Source organism: Diceros bicornis, chromosome 14, assembly GCF_020826845.1.
Source record: "Diceros bicornis minor isolate mBicDic1 chromosome 14, mDicBic1.mat.cur, whole genome shotgun sequence".
NCBI classification, from domain to species: Eukaryota; Metazoa; Chordata; class Mammalia; order Perissodactyla; family Rhinocerotidae; genus Diceros; species Diceros bicornis.
Window position 1 is genome coordinate 12,623,244 of NC_080753.1, and position 25,289 is coordinate 12,648,532.

At 35.2% G+C, this 25,289-nt stretch overlaps 1 protein-coding gene across 1 annotated transcript in view; it reads right to left on the reverse strand.

Moving 5' to 3' along the window:
* Positions 1–3,797: 3,797 nt before the first annotated feature.
* Positions 3,798–25,289, reverse strand: part of TINAG (tubulointerstitial nephritis antigen) — an 89,076-nt gene continuing 67,584 nt past the window's right edge. Inside the window, exons 10-11 of the mRNA XM_058554135.1 lie at positions 20,053–20,098; positions 3,798–3,932 (exon numbers count right to left, since the gene is read on the reverse strand). Coding sequence (XP_058410118.1) covers positions 3,798–3,932; positions 20,053–20,098 — 181 coding nt within the window. The remainder of the gene's footprint in view (positions 3,933–20,052; positions 20,099–25,289) is intronic.

Sequence of the window (25,289 nt, forward strand, 5' to 3'; positions counted from 1 at the left end):
CAAACATCAGACAGAGTCCCTAGAAACTCTTGTGAAGAAAGTGGAGAAAAAAATCTTTCCCTGCATAGATTATAGTATAGTCCCAATAGGTCAAAAGTGTTTAACCAAGAAAAGAAAAAGAACATGTAATAGCAAGCATTATAGTACTTAAGACATATGCATTAACTAAGGACTGAGTCCGTGAGCTAATCCATCATTGAGAAACCATTCATTTATGTAATCTTGATTTCCAATATTTACATGGGATGAACCAAAAATTTATTTTCTATGTTTACCCTCTTATTTATTCCTTGCTCTTATCCTATTCCCTTCTGTATCTGTATCCACCTGATAAAGGATGGAGGCTGACTCGGACAGCTTCATTTCATAACCTCCTGAATCAGTTGTCTTTCGGCAGGATCAGCCAATGAAAGGCACTGATGAGAGCTGGGAGGCAGGAGGAAAGGAGAAGCCTCTGTGTTTCTCCCCCTTCCTCTCTGCCTCAGTTGGCAAATTTGGCAACACCAAGTCTTTTTATGAGTCCAGCTTCCACCAGACAGGCCAGCCTTGCTTCCGGTTACCACCAGGAAAAGTCCAGCCTCTACATTCCAGTAACCCACCTCTTCACTCTCTCCCTTCAGTCTAGGGACAACGGCAGCTTCCTATTGTTGCTCTTCTCTGGACTGGTTCACCATCCTCTTGCCTTCTGTCTTCCTCTATCACCTATGCAGCCACTTTCTTTCACTATATTCCTTCTGTTGGAAACACTTAGAGAGGTTTCCTTTTTTCTGGTTGAATATCAACTAACAAACTTCATTCCATGTTATGCATTTTTAAGAAAATTTATGAATATGCATTTTAAAAAGCTGGGAAAGTCTTTTCATTGTTTAGAACAGAATGAGATAAGACTCAAACATTGTGACGCAGGAAAGAGCATGCATCCTATCTATCTTCAAGGTCTTCCCTACTTCTTCCTGGTTTATATTTTTTAATGCCACCTGAAGAAAGAAGCATTATTCAACCGAGTGGAGTGGCCAGGCTTTAATTCAATGCGCTATATTGGGACAACTTCCTCTTTTTCCAGGAAAAACCATACACAGTAACCGGTTTAAACTGGAACCCATAAAAAGCACATAAATGGTACATACTTTTGATTGAATAGGAAGAAAACCAGATCTTAGTGCTCACAGTGTTATCCAATCTGAAATACATTATCCTGGCAGAGTTAAATGATCTTTACGGACAATTTTTCTCCTGCATATTCTTAACTCAAAACACTAAGACCCCATATATGCAAACAGAGACAGGAACTCTAAAGACATATGCACCAAATGTGTGGTCTTTCCCATTGCTCAGTCCAAGCTGAGGTGAGTAGGGCACACCTGCATGCCAAGAAAAGCCACAGTGTAGGAGAAACCCATCTAGTCATCAGTCAAATCAATTCACAAAGAGTTGCTCAGTCCCTAGCGTGGGCAAAGGAATATACCAATCACTATTTCCTGAAGGTTGACTCAGGGCCTTTGGCAGGTAAATAGAACCAAACATGCTCTTTAAGTTTTAAAAATGAGAAGCAACACCATTCAAAGGAAGACACTACCTCAACAAACCTCAGGAATAATATTTCCTTATCCCGTTGGTATACTTCTGTCTCAGCTAACTTCTCTCACCTTTACCTCTTGGTCTGTAATTGCTGGACAAATATATCTTTCACCTTTCAATGGGACTTACTATTGTGATATTTTTTTTGCTTTATCTTCAAATCTTTGGGATCAGCTTCCTCATCAGTTGGGATCATTAGAAAGGTAGGAACTTAAAACAGCAGAATCTAGGCCCACAATGTAGATGCACAAACCACAATGTGAAAATTAATTCCAACAATTTTTGTCCGTTTACTAACAAGGACTGAGATTGGATCAACTTAATCCCATAAACAAAGTGGCGTTAGTCCTCTGGCATCTTAGTGCCTTATCATTTTTTACTTCCTTAGTCTTGAACACCTAAGGAACGTTTTAAAAATGTTTTAACACCTGTAGCAGAGACACTGCTGGTGCCCTGCCCACATAGCCTCACCAGTGCCATTTCAGTGGACATCAACCTGGCATCCAACCACAAGAACCTGCTTTTCTTTGCCTGTGGGTTTTTTTCTTGACACTGGAACCTGCTTTTCCCACCCTTATGCCAGATCAGAACAACCAGGGAATTCACTGCCCCCAGGAGCAGCCCACAACCAACAAACATCTTTCTTGGGTGGCATGTATCAGAGGAATGTATAAGCAGTCCGCAGTGGGATAAGAACAAGTTGCCTGTGGCGGTGCTTTGCTTGGTAATGCACCCTATATAGTCTGCCTTCACTACCCTGCATCATTGCCCCGGTCCCTTCTCAGTGTCCCCTTCTCTGCCCAAACTATTTGCACTCAAAACCTTGCCTCAGAGGCTGCTTCTAGAGGAATCCAGACTGAGACAAAACCAAATTATTTCTCAACCCTCTGAGGGAACATTGGCTAATCCCAACAAGGTGAACCAGTCTTATGTATATTTTCTACAGAGGAACCGAATGAATTGATGCTTTTTCTGACAAAGCTGCAGTGATGAATGGAGAAAACAGCAATTGCAGCAACACTGCACCTTCCTGTGCTTGGCTCCCTCACATTTTCAACACATCCAGCTCATCTATTCCGGGCATCTTTGGACACAGCAGCATAGAAAAGCCCCACACCCGAAAATGAAGATGACAGTGTCCAGAAATTAAGGCCATTGTATCCCACCATTGTAATTATAACTGGCACTTCTCACTTATCAGCTTTGGTTCTTCGTTTATTAGTCTGCCATTTAAGACGCCAGTGAATTATTAAAAGATTATGTCCTTTCCCAACCATTAAGATGATGCTATTTTGGTTTCTCTGACTATAGAGAACTAAAATAAAAGTTATATGCAAATTAGTGCCAAAATAGCTTACTTTTTAGAATCTCAAGCAGTGAACTGTGAAATGGTTGTGATAAAAGTGTATTTATTCTTTCTGACTCGTGGCATCACGTTGCTGTTCTGGGGGGTAAATATGTTATCTTTCCAAATACACTTTTACAGCTGATTTTAATAGACTTTACACAATGTGTACCGGCTTCCAAAAATAGGAGTGTATATGTGTCAAGACTACTTCTATTATTAGCCTCTAAGCATTCCCATTACTTACCATCTCCTCCACATCACAGGCCATTACACGGTACCATAAAGAGTAGTTATTTCCTGTGGGCAGTTACCTTCCTTTTTGAATTCAGATTGTGAGATAGGTTTAGGCAAATAAAAAGAAACAAAATGTTAGCTTATTAAGAGAAACAATAGTCTATTTCCATTGCTTTGGGCAAAACATAAACAAGGTCTGAAGTGAGAAAGCACCATTTGGTTGAAAAAACCGTAAAGATAGTAAACTGGTGTTTTCATTGCTTTTTGCCATCTGAAGTCCTCATTGGTCAAAGAGAGAAACCACATCGTTGCTACAAATGAATGCTATGAACTTTTGAGACCAGTGCTGTCACACTGTGAACTATCAAAGTCAAAAAAACAGTGTCATGAGAGAAAAATAAACACAACCAGGGAGCTTTAAAGGCATTTAGCCACTCTGCCGTCCTCTGTAAGTATTTTCATGTACTCAGTAATATAGAGGAAGCAGAAGCAAGAGCCTGGGGTGAAACAAGAAGACAGGCACATTATAATAACAAGGTGAAGAGACAGATTCCACGGTCACAGAGAACCTCACACTGCTTAATTTCAATTTAAGGGGTTACTTAAATGCATGGCCTTATGGAAATTTGATGATATGTTATGGTTCATCTGAACTTGTCAGTTGGCCCCAAGCTGCGATAATCAACTTTTCAATGTCAGACTCGTTTACTCCTCGAAGAATCCTGAAATAGCCGTTCTCTCCCCAGGACTTTCCCCAGGAATTGGCAGCGACCTGCAGAAAAACAAAAAAATAAAAAAGCTGAGTATCACACTTCCATATTTTTTAATCCTGCCTGTAAAAACACAGGGAACTGATATGTAGCTTTAAATGCCTTTTGAGTTATTATAAATTGTAATTATTAAGAACTGAAATATTTTCTAAATAAGAATGAAACAGTTATATTATTCATAAGTTAGATTAATATGCATGGCTATACATGTAGGCAATAGCCAGGATTGGTGTAACACCTCTGAGTCCCCCAAAGTACAACAGTGACGTATACGTCAGAGCTTGAAATGCCTCATCAGAAGATGGCAGACAAGCTGCAGTTATCAAGTGTCTACTACGTGACTGGCCCTGTGCTGGGCACTGGAGGAACACAGGTAAAACAAACAATACCTTATCCTGTGTTCAGAGAGCTCATGGGCTAATGAAGGACGACCACCATAAGGCAAGTGCTAAGGTAGAAATACGCACAGAGTGCTGTTGAAGTCAGCAGAGGGGCATCTCGCTTATTTGAATGGCTCACGGAAGTTGTCCCAGAAGAAGTGCCACATGAGATGCATATTGAAGCCTGACCATAAAATAACCAGATAAAGAAGGAGGAAGGAGAGTCAAGTAAAGTGAAACAGCAAAAGCATAAATACCAAAGCACGAAGCAGCATGAAGCAGCGAAATGAAGCAATGAAATTGTCTAATTAGATCATTAAATGGAAGCAGGCTGGTAGGTTACGAGGCTGGAACAGAAGATAATAACATCCATACTGAAAAAATACGGTAAAAATAAGGGCAAGTTTTGAGTTGTTTCCAGTAGGAGAACGAGGTGGACAAATTTATGTTTTGATTACATTACTCTGTGTGAAATGAAATGGATGGACTTAAGAGGGTAGACCCAAGAGGCAAGGAAACTTGTTAATAAACTTGTAATAATCAAGTTGGATGACAACGGGGGCAGAGAAAATAGGGAGAGAAACAGAGAAAGTATTTGAGAAATATTCAGAAAGTAAAATCAATAGGGATTAGAAATTTTCTTTCTATTTTTATTTTTAAAACAGGAGGATGGTTAGAGAGTTGGGACAGGTCCAGAATGTCTCCTGGGCTTAGAGCTTGGGTGAGTAAGTGTACAGGAAGCAAACACATGAATGCAGTAGATAGAGAGTCTCATGAAGGCCAGAAGGACACTCAGGAGGGAGGCAGTTGACCACAACTAAATGCAACAGAAAAGTCCAGTAGGATAACAACTGAAATTTTTCACAGGATTTGGTAAATTGGGGACTTCAGAACAACAGCTTCCACGCTTGCCTCACATTCACCCTCCCCTGGGCTTAAGATGGAAAATTTTCTCAAACGTGAACTACACTGATATTCTCAAGGTATATGGTGTTGCGTTGAGTTTGACTGTTTTCTGTCATGTAAAAGGGCAGGTTTACTCAGCGACAAAATAGTCATGAAAACATAAGCTTTAAGAAAGAACTGACTCTTGTCATTTCTTTTAAGATTTGTCTCTTTGCCTTCTTTTTTCCCCAGCTTTATTGAGATATTGACATATAAAATATGTAAGTTTAAGGTGTACAATGTGATGATTAGATACATGTATATGTTGCAAAATGATTACAACAAATTTTAATTAACACCTCCATCTCTTCATATAATTACGATTTGTGTGTGTGTGTGTGTGTGTGTGTGTGGTGATAACATCTAAGATCTACTCTCTTAAAAACTTTCAAGTATATAATACAGTATTGATAATTATGGTCGCCATGCTGTGCATTACAGCCCCAGATCTTATTCATCTTATACCTGGGAGTTGGTACCCTTTGACTAATATGTCCCCATTTCCTCCACCCCCCAGCCCCTGGTAACCACCATTCTATTCTCTATTTCTATGAGTTTGGCTTTTTTAGATTCCACATATAAGTGAGAATATATAGTATTTTGTCTTTATCTGTCTGACTTACTTCACTTAGTATAATGCCCCCAAGATCTATCCATGTTGTCACAAAAGGCAGGATTTCTTTCTTTTTCATGGCTGAATAACATTCCACTGTGTATATTTTATATATATATGTGTGTGTGTATATATATATATATATGTACAAACATTTTCTTTACTCATTTATCCATTGATGAACACTCAGGTTGTTTCCATGTCTTGGCTATTGTAAATAATGCTTCAATGAACATGAGAGTGTAGATAACTCTTCAATATTCTTTTTTATTTCTTTTGGATGTATACCCAGAAGTGGGCTTGCTGCATCATCATATGGTAGTTCTATTTTTAATTTTTTGAGGAACCTCCATACTGTTTTCCATCATGTCTGTACCAATTTACATTCCTACCAACAGTGCACAAGAGTTCCCTTTTCTCCACAGCCTCACCAGTACTTATTTTTTGTCTTTTTGATAATAGCCATTTTAACAGGTGTGAGGTCATCTTGTTGTGGTTTTGATTTGCATTTCCCTGAAGATTAGTGATGTTGAGCATGTTTTCATGTACCTGTTGACCATTTTTATGTCTTTTTTGGGAAAATGTCTATTCAAGTCCTTTGCCCTCTTTTGATTGGACTACTTGGTTTTTTGCTATTGAGGTGTATGAGTCCCTGATATATTTGGGATATTAACCCTTTATCAGATATGTCTGTTTTGCAAATATTTTCTCCCATTCCATAGATTACCTTGTTATTTTGCTGATTGTTTCTTTTGCTATGCAGAAGGTTTTTAGTTTGCTGTAGTCTCACTTGTTGATTTTTGCTTTTGTTGTTTATGCTTTTAGTGTCATATCCAAAAAATCCCCAAGCTTTTGTTCTAGGAGTCTTATGGTTTCAGGTCTTACATTTAAGTCTTTAATCCATTTCAAGTTAATTTTTGCAGGTAGTATAAAATAGAGGTCCAATTTCATTCTTCTGCATGTGGTTATCCAGTTTTTCCACCATTTATTGAGGTAACTATCCTTTCCCCATTGCGTCTTCTTTGTTCCCTTGTCAAATATTAGTTGATCATATGTCCGTGGGTTTATTTCTAGGTTCTCGTTCTATTCATCGGTCTATGTATCTATTTTTATGCCAGTATCATGCCGTTTTGATTACTATAGCTTTATAATAAAGTTTGAAATCAGGAAGTGAGATGCTTTCAGCTTTGTTGTTCTTTCTCATGATGGTTTTGGCTATTCAGGGTCTTTTGTGGTTTCATACAAGTTGTAGGATTGTTTTATCTATTTCCGTGAAAAATGTCTTTGGAATTTTGATAGATATTGTATTGAATCCATAGATGGCTTTGGGTAGTATGGCCATTTTGACAATATTAATTCTTCCAATTCATGAACATGGGGTATCCTTCCATTTATTTGCATCTTCTTTAATTTCTTTCACCAATTTCTTATAATTTTCAATATACAGATCTTTTATCTCCTTGGTTAAATTTCTTCCTGAGTATTTTTTTGGATGCTATTGTAAATGGGATTATTTTCTTTATTTTTTGTTCAGATAGTTTGCTGTTAGTATGTAGAAATGCAACTGATTTTTGTATGTTGATTTTGTATCCTGCAACTTTACCAAATTCATTTATTAGTTCTAATAGATTTTTGGTTGTGTCTCTAAAGACACAGCATCTACCTACAGAGACAGCTCTACTTCTTCCTTTCCAATTTGGATGCTTTTTATTTCTTTTTCTCGCCTGATTACACTCGTTGGGACTTCCAGTACTATGTTGAGAGGAGAGGTAAGATTGGGCACCCCTGTTGTGTTTCTGATCTTAGTGGGAAAGTTTTCAACCTTTCACCACTGAGTAAGATGTTTGCTGTGGGTTTATGATATATGGCATTTATTGCATTAAGGTATGTTCCTTCTATACCCAATTTGTTGAGGACATTTATCATAAAATGATGTTTAATTTTGTCAAATGCTTTTTCTGCATCTATTGAGATGATCATATAAATGTTGTGTTTCATTCTATTAATGTGTTGTTATCACATACATTGATTTGTGTATGTTGAACCATCTTTGCATCCCAGAGATAAATCCCACTTGATCATGATGGGAGGATCCTTTTAATGCACTGTTGAAATCAATTTGCCAGTAATTTGTTGAGAATTTTTGCATCTATGTTCATCAGGGATATTGGTAAATAGATTTCACGTAGTTCTCCTATCTGGCTTTGGTATCAGAGTAATGCTGGCCTTATAAAATGAGTTTGGGATTGTTCCCTGCTCTTCAATTTTTCGGAAGAGTTTGAGAAGGATTAGAATTAATTATTTAAATGTTTGGTAGAATTCACCAGTGAAACTATTTGTCCTGGGCTTTTCTTTATTGGGAGGTTTTTGATTACTGATTCTATCTCCTTACTCATTATTGGTCTGTTCAGATTTTCTATTTCTTCATTATTTAGTCTTGGTATGTTGTATGGTTCTAGGAATCTATCTACAGGCATACCTTAAAGATATTGCAGGTTTGATTCCAGGCCACCACAATAAAGCAAATATCGCCATAAGGTGGGTCACAAACTTTTTGGTTTCCCAGTGCATATAAAAGTTATGTTTACACTATGCTGTAATATGTTAAGTGCGCAATAGTATTATGTCTAAAAAACAATGTACATACCTTAATTGAGAAATACTTTATTGCTAAAAAATACTAACCATCATCTGAGCCTGTGAATTTTCCAGTTTTCTTCCTGTTATTAACTTCTAGTTTCATACCTTTGTGGTCAGAAAAGATAATTGGTATGATTTCAATCTTCTTATATTTTTTAAGGCTTTTTTTTATGACTTAATATGTGATCTATCCTGGAGAATGTTCTGTGTGCACTTGAGAAGAGTGTGTACTCTGGGTACACAGGTGGAATGTTCTTTATGTCTATTAGGTCCATTTGGTGTGATGTACAGTTCAAGTCCAGTGTTTCCTAATTGACTTTTTGTCTGAATGACCTTTCCGTTGTTGAAAGTGTGGTATTCAAGTCTCCCACTATTACTGTACTGTTGTCTATTTTTTCCTTCAAACCTGTTGGTATGTGCTTTATATATTTGGGTGCTGCTTTTTTGGATGCATAAATCTTTACAGATGTTATATCGTCTTGTTGGATTGACCGCTTTATCGCTATACAATGATCTTCTTTGTATCTAATTATAACCTGTGTCTTAAAGTCTATTTTGTCTGATAAAAGTATAGCTATTTCTGCTTTCTTTTGGTTTCATTCTTTCACATTCAGTCTATGTGTGTCCTTAAAGTTGAAGTGAGTCTCTTGCAGGCAGCATATACTTGGATCTTGTTTTTTTATTCATTCAGCCATGCTATGACTTGATTGAAGAATTTAGTCTATTTACATTTAAAGTAATTATTGATATGTAAGGACTTACTAAGGCCATTTTATTAATTGTTTTCTGGCTGTTTTGTAGTTTCCTACTCCTTTTTTTGTTTATTGCTGTATTTCTTTGTTAGTTGATGATTTTCAGTAGTGACATGCTTTTATTCCCTTTTCTTTATCTTTTGTGAATCATTGTAGGTTTTTGCTTTGTAGTTATCATGAGGCTTAAATAAAACATTTTGTATATATAACAGTTTACTTTATGTTGATAACAACTTAACTTTGAACATATACAAAAACTCTAATCTTTTACTTCCCCCTCCCCATAATTTGTTTTTTGATGTCATAATTTACCTCTTTTGTATTGACTCTTTGCCTTCTTAACTAGCCCTGACTATATAAAAGAGCACTTTTAAAACTGTGTTTAACATTATTAATTCAATTTAACACTTCAAAGATGGAATGGACTTTGAATTAAATGGAAACAAGACAGCATTAAAGCGTGTGAGAGTTTTAGCAACTGAATTCCAATTTCCATATTTTCTAGTCAGTTCCAATATGTATACTTCTAAACACTGAGAAGTCAAATAAAATTAGTCGTAACCTAGGATAAATTGTTAGGGATATTAATATTTTGTAAATTCTTGAAACTATGCTAGGTAGCATTCTACCTAGTTTCATTTGGATGTCTTGAAAATTATTATTACTCAATACTTTATCATTATATATTTGGTAAAAATCAGAAAGGTATGTGATGATTTTATAAGCAAATGCAAATTTATGTACTGAGAGCTAATCATAGATTTGCAAGAAAGTCAAAATAGTTATAAAGAGTGGCATTTGGTAAAGTAGTGCTAATAAAAGGCACCTCAGGACATGTATTATTTTTATTAGTCTTATCCTTCCTACTGTCATTTCTTTCATTTCTTCATCAATTTTATTTCTTCCAAAAGCCTGAATTTTTAAAATTTAATTATAAAGGAATGGGCAGTAATTCAGGGGAGAAATTTTATAAAAACTTAACTTTTTATCTTTTATATTGAGATATGTGATACAGTCACATGTGTAAAGTGCATTAATCTGAAGTGTACAGTTTGGTGAATTTACACACATGTTCATGAGATTTATGCCAACGCGACCTCCACTTAGATCAAGATATAAACCATTGATAACACTCCAGAAGGTCAACCATATTCTCTCCCTATAAAAATCTACCCTCCTCCCTCTCATTAATTTTTCCTGAAATTGATCTTTACAATAAAGAGAATAATACAGTATGTATTCTTTCATGTTTGACTTCTTTAGTTCAATATAATGTTTATGAAATTCATCCATGTTACAGCATATATAAGTAATATTAATTCCTTTTTATTTCTGTGCATTTTCATTGTATAACAACTATGCCATAATTTATTTATCTATGCTCCTGTTGATAAACTTGTTGAACATGAGTACTTGCATTATCTACATATTCATTAGTAGTATGAGAGTTCTAGTTACTTCATATCCTCACACTCACCCAATTTTCAATTTTAGCCTATCTAGAGAATGTGTAGTGGTATCTCATTGTAATTTGAATTTGGATTTTCCTGATAACTAATTATGTTGACCACATTTTCATATGTCTGTTGGCCACTTGGATTTTCTTTTTGTGATTGCCTGTTCAAGTCTTTTGTCCAATATTTTATTGAGCTATTCATTTTTCTTTCTTCATATGTATTTGAACAAATTTTATATATTCTATATGTGAATCCTTGCCAGATATTTTTCCAAATAGATAGATAGATAGATGGATGGATGGATGGATGGATGGATGGATGGATAGATAGATAGATAGATAATATTCTCTCAGTCTGTGGCTTATCTTTTCTATCTGATAATGCTGTCTTTTGATGAGTAGTAGTTCTTATTTTATTATAGTCTGATAATTTTTTTCTTATAAAGTTTATTCATTTTGTGTCCAATTTAATAAAGTTTTGCCTAATCAATACCATTCATATATCACCTATGTTTTCTTCTAGAGACCTTATTATTTTGCAATCACATTTAGGTCTATGCTCCATCTCAAATTATTTTCGCACGTATTCTCGAGGTAGGAGCCAAGATTCAATTTTTTTTCATACGGATATAAAATTGCTGTAGCATAGGCGTTGGCAAACTATGGCACGTGGACCAAATCCGGCCAGCAGCCTGTTTTGGTACAACTTACTGAGCTAAGAATGTTTTGGTTTGGGGTTTTGTTTTTATGTTTTTAAAGGGTTGTAAACAAAATTTTAAGTAAAATAGGTGACAGAGACTGTATGTGACACTCAAAATCTAAAATATTTACTATTTTTCCCTTTACAGAAAAAATTGCTAAGCCCTAATCTAACACTTTACTAAAAAGACCCTCCTTCCTCAATTGAAATGCAATGGTGTCTGTTTTAAAACAAGTGTATTGTGTGCTGAAAATCTGGATTATTTTTTGTAACATCTGTCTATTTCTCTATTCTTGTGCTAATAAATGCTACCTTAATTACCGTAGCTTTATATAAGGTCTTGAAATCTGGTAGTGTAAGTCCTCCAACTTTGTTCTTATTCACTGACGTCATCTTGGGTAAAAAATCTCTATTGGGACTTAGATTAAGGTTTTATTGAGTTTATAAATCAATTTGGGAATGTTAATATGGAGCCTTCCAAAACATGAACATGGTGGATCTCTCCTTTTGTCTAGGTCTTCTTTAATTTCTCTTAACATAATCTTGCACAGCTTTCATTGAAATGTGTCCTAGGTTTTTACATTATGTCCTTTTAGATCATATTTATTTTTAATTTCCAATTGTCTCTTGTTACTATATAGAAATATAATTCATTTTTTGTATTGATCTAGTATCCAGGAACCTTGTAAATATGCTTATTATTTCTAATATTTTCTTTCTGGATTTTTTTTGGATTTCCAATATACATAATCATGTCATCTGCAAATAATGTCAGTTGTATTTCTTTCCACACTTCCCCTTTATTTCTTTTTCTTGTTTTACTGCACTAAGTGGAACCTCCAGTAAAATGCTAGTGAAGGTGATGACAATAAACGTTTTATGTTTCAATGATAAGAGAAAAGTGTTCAGTATTTTACCATTAAATATGATGTTAACAGTAGAGTTTTTGAAGACAGACTTCATAAGATGAAGGAAGGTAAATTCTATCCCTAATTTGCTAAGATTTGAGATCTGGAATGAGTTCTGTGGTCTGTAGAATTCTAGAATGGCCTCCAAGATTCTTTCCCCCTCGTGTACTTGCCTTGCATAATCCCTTCCATTTGAGTGTGGGCAGGACCTGGGAATACAATGGGATGTCACTTCTGTGAATAGGTTGTATTATATGACAAATTTGAAGAAACTTTGAAGATATTACTCGAATCTCCAATGAATTAACTGTGAGTTAATCAAGAGGGAGATTATTCTGCCTAACCTAACCAGGTGAGCCCTTTAAAAGAGGGTCTAGGGGTCAGAACTCTTTTTCCCAATGCCCTTGAAGATGCAAGCTGATGTGTTGCTGACAGCCAGCAAGAAAATGGAGACTTAGTCCTACAACCACAAGAACTTAACTCTGACAACACCCATGTGAGCTTAGAAGAGGGCCTTGAGCTTCAGAAAGGAACACCACTCAGACAACATTTTGATTGCATCCATGAGCAGAGAGAGGACCCTAAGTTAACTGGACTTCCGACCCACGGAAACTCTGAGATAATGAATGTATGCTGTTTTAAGCTGCTAATTTGTTGAGCAACAATTGAAAACTTATTCAGGTGTTGAATTTTATCATGGCGTTATCTGCATTAATTAAGATAATCATGTTTTTTTTTCCCTCCTTTACTCCGATAATGTGGTGAACTATATTGACTGATTTTAATATTTAAAAGCAACTTTGCATTCTTTGCATAAACCTTACTTGATCATAATGTATTATCCTTTTAATATATTTCTTGATTGTAATATCTTATTTAGAATTTTATGTTCGTGAGAGATATTGACCCGTAATTTTCCTTTCTTGTATTGTCCTTGTCCAGTTTTGGTATTGATGTTATGTCAGTTCATAAAACGAGTTGGGAACTGTTTCTTATTTCTTTATTCCCTAGAAAAGTTTAATGTAAACTTGGTTTTATTTGTCCCTTAAATGTTTGGAAAAATTCACCAGTGAAGCTATTCGAGCCTAGTGTTTCTTTGTGAGAGTTTTTAAACAGAGTCAACTTTTCAAATAGTATCATAACTATTTAGACTTTCTATTTTCAACTTCAGTGAGTTTTGATAAGGAAGTTTTTCAAGGAATTTATCCATTTCAACCATATTTCCAAATATATTGGCATAATGTTTTCATAACATTCTCTATTGCCTACTTAATATCTATTGAAACTGGACCAATGTCTTCTTTCTTCATTTCTATGGTCAATTTTTTCCCTATTTGTTTCTTTATGAGTCTTCCTAGGAATTTAATCTTTTTGAAGAATCAACTGTTTGCTCCATTGATATTCTCTATTGTATGTCTGCTTTGTTTTTCATTGATTTCTGCTCTTCTCTTTATCATTTCCTTCATTCTCTCTTTTTGGGGTTTGAGTTCTTTATCTAGCTTATTGGATCACTATTTTCAGCCTTGCTTTTTTTAATGTATGCATTGATTTTAACCTTTCTTCTTTTCTAATACATGCATTTTCTATTAAATTCAGTACTACTTTAGCTAAAAAACACAAGTTTGGACATGGCATACTCTGTAAAATGTCAATCCTTTGAATTTGTTGAACTTGCCCTATGGTCCAGCGTAGGGTCACTTTTGGCAAATATTCCTTGTGTGTTAAAAAAGAATGTGTTACCTGTTAATATTTGTGAGTAGTATTCTATGCATTTCAATTATTTAAAGCTACCCAATAGTTTTTTAAATCTTCTATATCTTTCCTTATATTTTAGCAGCTTTTTCTATGAAATACTAAGTGAGGTATGTTAAAATATACAACACAATTATGGATTTGTGTATTTCTCCTCCTTCCTGTAATTTTTGCCTAATATTTTTTGAAGCTGTGTTATTTTAGCTTTTGTTTGAATGAAAATGTCTCTGTTTTACTTTCTTTGAAGAAAATTGTCACCAGATATCAAATTCTAGGTTGACAGGTAAATCATCATCATAATTATTGTTATTATGAATTATTTTATTCAGCACTTTAACAATGTCATTTTGTTGTCCTCTGACTTCCATTTTTTATTTTTTCTGTTGAAGTCAGGCATTAGGGTTTTTTTCCAGCTTTCTTGAGATATGATTGACATAAAACATGGTGTAAGTTTAAGGTGTACAAAGTGATGATTTTAAATACATATATGTTGTAAAATGCTTACCAAAATAAGGTCATTAACACATCCATCACCTCACACAGTTATTATTTTTGTGTGTGTGGGGTGAGAACATTTAAAATCTACTCTCTTAGCAACTTTCAAGTATATAATACCGTACTGTTAACTATAATCACCATGCTGTACATTAAATCCCCAGAACTTACTCATCTTATAACCAGAAGTTTCCCCACCCCCCAACCCCTGGCAACCACCAATTACTCTATATGAGCTCAGCTGTTTTAGATTCTACATATAAGTGAGATCCTATAGTATTTGTCTGACTTATTTCACTTAGCAAAGTGCCCTCGAGGTTCATCTATGTTTTTCTAAAATGGCAGGATTTTCTTCTTTTTTACGGATGAATAATATTCCGTTGCATATATATATCCCTCACGTTTTCTCTATCCATTCATCTGTCAAAATACTTTTAAGTTGCTTTCTTTTTTGACTGTTATGAATAATGCTGCAATAAACATGGGAATGCAGGTATCTCTTTGAGATAATGATTTTGTTTTCTTCAGATATATGCCCGGAAGTGGAATTGATGGATCATATGGTAGTTCTATTTTGAATTTTTTGGGAAACCTCTACACTGTTTTCCATGGTAGCTGTACCTATTTAGATTCCCACCAACAGTGCGTAAAGATTCCCTTTTCTCTTCCCCTTCGTCAGCACTTTTTATCTCTTGTCTTTTTGATAATAGCCATCCTAACAGGTGTGAGGTGATATCTCATTGTGGTTTTGATTTGCATTTCCCTGATGGTGATGTTCAGCACCTTTTCATGTACCTGTTGGCCATTTTTATGTCTTCTTTGGAAAAATATCTGTTCCGATCTTTTGCCCATTTTTTAATAGGGTTGTTTTCTTGCTATTGAGTTGTATGAGTTCCTTATATATTTTGGATATTAACCCTTAATCAGATATATAGTTTACAAATATTTTCTCCTTTCTGAAGGTTGCTTTTCCTTTTGTTCATTGTTTCTTTGCTGTGCAGAAGCTTCTTAGTTTAATATAGTCCTACATGTTTATTTTTGTTTTTGTTACTTGTGCTTTTGGTGTCTTATCCAAAACAATCATTGCAAAGACCAATGTCAAGGAGTTTTTTTTCTCTGTTTTATTCTAGTAGTTTTCCAGTTTCAGTTCTTACATTTAAGTCTTTAATCCATTTTGAGTTAATTTTTGTAAGTGGTGTAAGAGAGGGGCCCAATTTCTTCTTTTGCATGTGAACATTCGGTTTTCCCAACACCTTTTATTGAAGACACTATCCTTTCCCCAATCATCAGTCTTAATGCCATTTTTCAGAGGGTAATGTATCATTTTTTAACCCTGCCTGTTTTTAAATTTACACTTTATCGACCCTTTGATTACGAAATGCCTGGATTTTTTTTTTTTTTTCTCCTACTTGGAATTCATGGAGCTTCCTGAATCTTTGGATGGATGCTTTTCAGTTTAGGAAAACTTATGGCCATCATGTCTTCGGTTATTGATTCTGCCTCATTCTGTCTCTCATCCTTCTAAGAATACAATTACATATATGTTAAACCATTTGATTTTGTCTTATCTGTATCTTCACGTCATTCTGGATTTGTTTTTTTTTTTTTTTTTTTTTTTTTTTTTGTGAGGAGATCAGCCCTGAGCTAACATCCGCCAATCCTCCTCTTTTTTCTTTGCTGAGGAAGACGGCCCTGGGCTAACATCGGTGCCCATCTTCCTCCACTTTACATGGGACGCCGCCACAGCATGGCTCACCAAGCAGTGCCTCGGTGCGCACCCGGGATCCGAACCAGCGAACCCCGGGCCGCCGCAGCGGAGCGCGCGCACCCAACAGCTTGCGCCACCGGGCCGGCCCCTGTTTTTGTTTTTTTTTCATTATATTTTCCTCTGTGTACCACAAATTGGATATATTTTATTGGATTTTATTTAAGATCATTAATTCTATCTGTTATTTAGCTCATACAGTGAATTCTTAATTTCAGACATTGCATTCACAAATTCCAGAATTCATTTTTTGTATATATTGAAATCCTTAGCTGAAGTTCTCCATCTTTTTATCCATATATTTTTTGATGTTTTTTACAATGGTTATTTTAAAGCCTACATCTAAAGTATCATCTATTGCTTCTATTGATAGTTTTTTTCCCTTGGTTATTGGTCACAATTTCTGCTTCACATGTGTCATAATTTTTAAATGTATCCTGGATATTTTGTCACAATAATTACAGAGACTGACATTGGGGTTATTTTTAAAAGGTTAGCCTTTTCTTCTAGAGAGAAATGATAAGGGACTAATGACCTCAATTTAGTCAGGAAGTGAGTTGGGTTGGGGCTGGAAACAAGTTTTTGCTAAACTCAGTCCACACCTTGTTTCAAATATTTCAAGGGCTCTACCTCTCGTGTGTTTGTTTCAGGCCATCTTCCGGTGGGGCTCCATCCCCAGGCTCTGCAATGCTACAGAATTCACTCGGCCTTTCCATTCCCCTTCCTTAGCTACTCACACTACTCCAGCACTCAGTCAATATTCCATGGGAAGAAATGGCTGTGTTTGGAGTTCCTCTGAATTCCAGTCCAGCTGAAATCTCCTTCTCCTAGAGGGCTCTCTCTGTCTATTTCAAATCCCATCCTTAGATTGTGCCCAGACCTACCCAATGCACCCAGAACAGAAAATCGTCTCCAGATTCAGTTCTCTCATTTCTTTAAAAATGTAAGTTTGGGAAGTTAATGCTGTTATTTTCTACTTATATAGTGGAATTTATGGCTTGCTGCTATCCATTACACTTTTACTCAGTGGTGGAAGTCATCTATTTATTTTTTATTATAATTTACTATATTCTAGGCCTATCTGTCAATATTTTGAAACACTCATATGTCATGTGGGGAAAAAAGCTACCCTGAACTTCTCAGTTCTCTTGCAAAAAATCCTAGTCTCCTGACACACAAAAAGTGTATATGACATAAAGATAGGGAATATTTGCTTTCACTTTTCCTAGAAATATTTTATCTTCACATACCATGAGAATTAGATCTGTAGCCATTTGTCTAGTTAATTGATCTGATCTCAAAAGGTAATAAAACTTCTCTTATCGCCCCAAGAGGTTCAAAGAGTTAGAGACCAGACAAGGTCCTAAATTAAGCCCCAGGGTTCCAGGAGTACTGGAACATCATCTCCCTCAGTATTTACATGTCCATGTCAAAAGGGATTAAGACCAGCATTTGGAGACATTGTCTGCTGTTTACCTGGCCCTTGGAAAGACATATTTCTATTGCTAAGTGTTAGGATAAGAACACAGGTCCCTTTCCATCTCATCTTAACGGAATAAAAGTTTTTTCTCTGCTTCCAAGAAAAGAGGAGGTTTCCTGTCCTTCTCCCGTCTGTAAATGGAGAAAACCATTGTTCTCTGCCTCTTATTCAAGGGGTGTAAACTGCTACCTGTGTAGAAAAGTTCCATTGGCTCTTATCATTTCACCTGCAAGACTAAAGTGTAAGGCACCAATGCTGTGACATCTGGCTGTTGATCTGTTCATAAACATCAATTAAGAACTCTTCTTCTGACCCAAGTGCCTTAACGCAAGTGGAATAACATCTCAGACTCTTCACAATTCTTGACAAAACAGTACAATAGTACTTAAAGATTTCATATTTTAATTAAACCAATATTAAGTTTCATACAAAATGAAAACTATTTTAGTGACTTGACTAATTTTTCCTGAGTGCGTAGATTAATGTTATTCATTCCCTCATTCAACAAGTATTGTTTATAGTCCCACTATGCACCAGCCACTTTGCTTTGCCCTTTGGATACATTGGTAAATAAGGCAGGTATGATACTGGCCCAAGATGATATTTCCTTCACACTTTAGTGGAGGAAAAAGTCAACGGAAATGTGCAATTTAATAAAATATGATAAATTTTCAGGCTGATTCTTGTATTCCTACCACTTACATTCAACAGTTTATGGAAAAGAGTCATAGCAGAAAGAAATCCTGCCCCCATGCCCATGAAATAAAGTTTTCTTTCAAAATTTTTTATAAGTAGTAAGTTCAGAATTCATAGTAACTACAACAAAAGTAGTGTAAAAGGATAGTGTGCATGGATGTGCTGAATATATGAGTGTGAGTGAGTGTGTATGTGTGTGTGTGTCTACAACACATGGGGCTCTAGGATGGAAATGATGAGTTGAGGGTGAGAGGATCACAAAATGTTTTCCTCTGCATTGATATTCATATTCATATTCACTCAACACATGCATATTCACTCAACAAATAGTTATCGAGTGCTACATGCTAAGAACTGCTGTGAGTTAAGTACATTAATCAAAGAACTTGTTTTTGTCTCTAAATATTATATTATTATGAGATTGAATAACTGTTCAAATTCAGTTAAAGTCTCATACAGAAACTTAATTGTAGGTATTGAATAACATATCCTCTTTCATATTTTATGAATTTTAACTATTGAATATTAATGTTAATTATTAGCTACTTCAAGGTTTATTTTAATGAGGAAAATAATACTTAAGAAAGCTTAGTTTAAATACAAAGGAGCATCATTCTACTTAAAAGCATAATACTTGTATATATCAACAAGACAAATACAAGGTGCGACCACATACTTGGGTGATTGGTTTTTGTGAGTGTCTTGTGGAGAAATCTAGTTAACCAGAGTCACTTTGGTGAGCATAAGTCCTAACATTTAGTGTTTTATAAGTGATAATATGCCTTCTATTGCATACATTCGAATTCAAATTCCATGACAAACATCATCACCTAGACTTTATTCTATTTCTGAAAAACAAAAAAGGTATATAATATCAGGACTTGGGATAATTCATCCAAGTTTATTGTAATCAACTGAATATTTGAGATAATATGTTCCAATCTTTTTCAAACTGTTTCTTAGATGTAACTTTCTATTATTTTTTTAGACTAGACATTTGTTCTTTCTCCATAAAGAAACATGTATATGTTATAATTGGCAAACACAAAAACAAAACGCTTAACCCCTAGGTAATGTGTGGGGGTGTGTGTGTGTGTGTGTGTGTCCCCTAGAAAATGTGTATGAGTCTATGCGTATACATATATATATATGTAAATTGATACTGGCAACACAAATTGACTCTAGCATTATCATGCATAGCAAAAATGATGTAAAAACACAAAGTTGATTGACATATATGAGAAGACTAACCATTAAAGTTTAATATAGATAACAGTAGAACAAAAAGTTTTCCTGTTGACTCTCATTTTGAAAAAAAAAATACTGACTCTTCTTTTACAATTTAAAATAAGAGAAATTGAGGAAAATTATTACTCTAATATAAATGATTATAATGAGTTTTGTGTTGGAGTAAACATCGATATTATAAACAATATTACAGTGACTTAGGATGTGACTAAATAACACAAAGCAGGGAGTAGAGACACAGAAGATTCTAAAATATTCACTTCACAGTGGAAATTCAAGTGGAGTTACATACCCAAAATTTTTCTTTCCGCCCCTGGGCTCCTCTCAATATGCCCCATCTACAAATAATAACAATAATAAATATTGGGATGATTAAAAATGTTTTATTTGCATCTTGATAAAATGCGGATTATTGTCGGTATTATTTCTTTTCTATTTTCCTTTTGCCCCACTCTGTTTCACTATGAAACTGTCATCATTGCTCTACAGAAATGTGCTCATATAGTTTTCTTTTTGACCACAACATTATTTACTTTCTCAGAATATACTCAACTATATCTAAATAGCTTGAATCAAACTCATTGACCAAAGGAGATAAGTCTTAAGGCAACCGGGGTACAGAGGTTTTCAAGTACTTAAAGATGCCTCCTCTCTTTACTTCTAGCTCTCTCAAACTTTACCCTAAATGGCATAAACTAAAAGTTCCCAAGACTACTGATAAAAACCATAATGTAAATACAGATAATTGTTGTAGATCAGAGAGTTTATGTAAAAATATTCATATGCATATCTTATTTTATAAAATGGCTATGTGCCTAATGTGGACTTTCCCTATACATATGGAAATCAAATCCTATATTCCCAGTACTGGCCCATTTCAGTGTAGCAGGAAACAGTTCGTAAAGAACCAAAACCTACAATATCTCATTTTTTCTCTTGACTAAACCCAGTGAGTTAGGTGTTATTAACATGTCCTATGTACTAATGAAATAACAAGACTTGTCCAAGATCATAGAGTGGGAAATGTTGATCCAGGACTCCAAATCCCATGTCCTTCTTAATATGTCATATTGCTTCTCTTAGAAATAGACATTCCCCAACTGCAGTATGTACCGAACAGCATCAGTTTTATATCAGGAAAACATATTGACTATCACTATCCATCAATCGTAAGAATATAGTCCTGTCCACGTATCACCCCATCAATCCATCCCTAATATCCCAACATCAGAGCTCCTTCAAGCTAAATCATGGTGTGTCTTTACATAACAAACATTCCTGGAAGAGGTATAAATTTGTTGTTCAAATATTTTCAACATTTCAGTTTGGAGACAGTTATTTTTAACAGGGTATAAAATAGAGTGATGGCACCACAGCATGGAGGTATTACCTAAAGATGACAGGTTCGTGGTAAAGATCTTGGGGCATTCAAGAAAATATATTAATGCATTTGGATCTTTCAGCATGAGAGCAAGGGAAGAAAAAAGTGACTTGGGAGGTGGGAAATCACTAAAGAACAAGTTTTATTTCTCCTGTTCCTAATAGAGGCTAGGAGGGATAATTGCACTGATTGCTATCTCTCTTTTGGTTCTCTGCTGTACACAGGGGTAGACTGAAATACTTTAAGATTTCAAATATTCTGGGTAGTTTAATGTGTAAGTTCAAACTGGTTCAATTTCCAAAACCATTTTTCAGTTTTGAAATTGCATTTACATCCTTGTAACTTTTCTACAAAGACATCACCATTAAAAATTTACCAATCATAATATGTGCCCCCAAATCTTCAAAGGTCATTATGTACTTCAAGTAGTAGTTCATATCTGAAGCCTCAAGTCACTCATTTTCTACCCACTTATGCTACCATAACAATTTCAAAAAGCCTTTATCACGCAATCAAACTTCCTTCCAGACGCTCTGGCTACTGGTTACTTTAGCTATTTACACAAACCACAAAATACAAGACTAAATCAGAAGAATCTAAGGAACCATTCGGCTCCAAAATTATACAGGCAGTAGAGGAGCCCCATATCTGAGATCCCACCAGATATGGTGAGAAGGGGGGCAGTCTTGCTTGAGGCACTGAGGAGCTTCCTAAGAAAGAACTCCTACTCAAGAAAGAAGGATGCAGACATGACAAGCTTGATCCAATAATTAAGCCTTGATCAAAAGAGAGGAGGAGCAATTGAGAGTATCATTTTGTTGCCTGTCACTCAGAGCTGTCCAAGCTTAGCTCTCACATTGCACTCAAGTAAGTTCAGAATTAGGGAAAGGACAAGTCAGGCTTGTTAATAAAACAGAAAATAGCTATTTCACTAAAAACTCTGCATATTCTATAAAGCACTCTAATAACACTCAAATATAGGGTAACACCAAAAGTGGATAAAGTTTCTTTCCCACTTTGTAAGATCTTTCAAACTTCTTGGGGTCCTATGTATTGAGGATGGTGCACGGGAAAACAAAGAAATATTCAACAGAAGAAAGTGAAAAGACATACAAGAAAATATATGATGAAATAAGTATTGTACTTATTATTAAGTCCATTTTAGATACTCTTAGGCATTCTCAGAAATATTGAGACAGTGTTTTGGGGCATGAAGATCCACAATTGCATATGAAGTTAAGATTTAGAAAAATAACGTCTACACATAACACCATTACCAACAGATCAGAGACTGACTAATTCTAAGGAAACACAACATTTCCCCATGAAGGAGAAGAGGAACTTCAGAATGTAGCTGTTTAAGTTTTCTTATTCTAGCATTACCGAATAAATTGAGTGGAATAAACTACTTTAGTTTGGAGATGTCTAAGAAATACAAACCATCACTATTACTTTTGTTCAACTGGTATATTTTTCATATGTTCCTATATATTTTGTCATGATTATCTAAATAATATTTTCAATGCTATAATAGACAGCGATAATTCTTATTTTGCAAATATCAACTCCTTGGATTTGCTATGAATTTCTTTTCAAGAAGCATTGCTGTTTACTATAACTAAGACACATTATTCAAAACACCAGTCATTTTTAACCCAGGGAGAATGCCAGCATTCATATTATTATAAACATTCTAGAAATGGACAGAAAAACAAATTAATAAAATCTTCAAATAGAGGTGAAAGAAGAAAAAGAAAGTAAGCCTGCTAAATTGGATAGTTTCAGAGACTAGGATGCTTGTGAAAGATAATTATAAACAAAAGATGTTAATCTGGATGCAAAATTCAGAAGGAAAGAAAATATCACACCACCACAGAAGCTATCATGCAGTTCCCTATGTTACAGCCTGCATGTCAAATGACAAGCAAAGACCATCCATCACAGGATCTAACGTTTGCACTGGAATCTATTCAGCTATCTTTCCTCTCCTCTGTATTCTCCAGACAGTTCCTAAGATGGTAATCAAATATCCTGTAGATTCGCAATGGGGTGTTGTAGAGAAATAGACACCTGGGTGGTTTTCTAAATATCACATACTCTGAAAGACTGGGAAAAATCGCTTTACCCCAGGTTATTTCCCATTGGTATCAGAGCAAATTCAAATTATCCAAACAAAAATAAAAGTTAACTAGTATAAAGCAAGAAGACTACTTATATTATTCACTTACAGGAGAGAGTTCCCCTCTATTTGACCTATGAAGGATATTTTCCTTTAACGTATGTATGTTTTTGAATTGTGGTACTAGACTTCTGCTTGCCATTATACCAATAGGCTGAAAATTCTAGAAATATGCATATATTTTCACAAATATTCTCTACGTCAACGGCTGTCTTTGAGGACATGAGGATCTTCATTACATTCATATTTGCTCTAAACAAAGCTATTCACACTCTTCTTTCCTTCACTTATACCTCTTCATTTTAACCTTACTCTGCTGAGATTGTTTCCTTAAACTTGCTAATCTAGAACAAGGTGTACAATAGGTTCACAAGTTTGAGAGATCCTAATAGTGGCTTTTCTTGCCTCAAAGGATTCAACTTCCTATGAACTTTATATTATTCTTTTGAAATTTTTCTACCTCATTAGATTAAATGATTTCAATTATTTGTTAAGATCCAGGAATGCTTCTTTTCTCTCAAAATCTAGTGACACCTGGGAAAATGCTGGTATTGAAAATATCTGGGCAGCTCTTAGCCCGTGTCCCACATTCCCTGAGGATGCCTGAGAACCGATGGTTCCCTACACAGAATCTCTGGTTACATCTACCACTTCAAACACATGATCATTTAAGCTCTTCCTTCTGGATTCATCTTATATGCTAACTTTTAGATAGTTCTGGAAATACTACTCTTTTGCATAATATTAAAAATCTTTCCAGAGAGACCATAAATTCTGCAGATTAAAGCATTAAAACCCATTAAAGAATGATGTAAGAGTTTGTATTGCTAAGGTTATGAATATCTTTATGTATGTTCCCTTCAAAACGGATGTTATTTTCAGATAACTGTGCTAAACAATACTAGACTTTTAAACCCTATTTTAAGCTATGTCTCGATAGTAAAATAATTAGAACTGAATAACTACTTTGTATAAGATTTTGATAATTTTTTTCTCTCCCTTTGTTTTTGGTTGATTTTGCCATTGAGGTCCACACATCCAGTGGTGATCATATTAGACACAGTAAATAAGAAAAAACTGAAGACACAACTTTCTTAAAGTAATATTTATATTCCCATAAATATCTCTTTTAGGAAGAAAACACAGTCTTGTGTACTTCATCCATTTATTTCTGCCTTTATTCTGCAAACAGTATACTCTGTAGTACAAAGAAGATACATCTTTTGACTCAAAGAAGCTGACAATCTAATGGGAGTAAAGTTGTGAAATGAAAAACAAATAAATATAAAACTAATTTGAATTCTATAACTGCTACTTTTATAAAAGCACGTTTGAAGATTTTCTATGGGCTACAGATAAAGAAATTAACTGTTTGCAGAGGGCAGAGACAACTCCCTTCACAGAGTTGAGTAGAAATTTTTCAAGTAAAAATGGGAGTGTAGAATTTTAGGCACAACAAGTAAGTGCAAAGTCACAAGACAGCCATGAAGACCTCATCTCAGCCTGGTCTAAGAGCAGCACTTGGTTCAGGGTGACTGGAGAACAGTGATGGGAGTGGCAGGAAACAATGTTAGAAAAGCAGATTTGGCTCAGGCCGTAAAGAGCACTCATGGCTACCAAGCTTAGCATTTACAAAGTTGGTGATGAAGAGTCCTCCAAATATACGATGTGACATGGTCCTGATAGTCTTTCAGAGGGACAACTCTGTGTTAGCGTGGGGGATAGATTCCAGGGGGAGGAGGTTTAAAGCTTAAGATGAATGTTGTAGTTAAAGCAAGAAATAATGAAATTCTGAATAAGAATGTAAGACCCATAAAGCAAATATTGTTTATTCTTTTAACAGCTGTGTTTCCAACATCTCAAATAGTGACTATCACACAGCTGACCCTTAATAGATATTTGTTGAGCAAGTGAATTGAAGTACACTGGTAGCGAAAATTAACAGGAGGCACAGATTTGAGAGCTATTT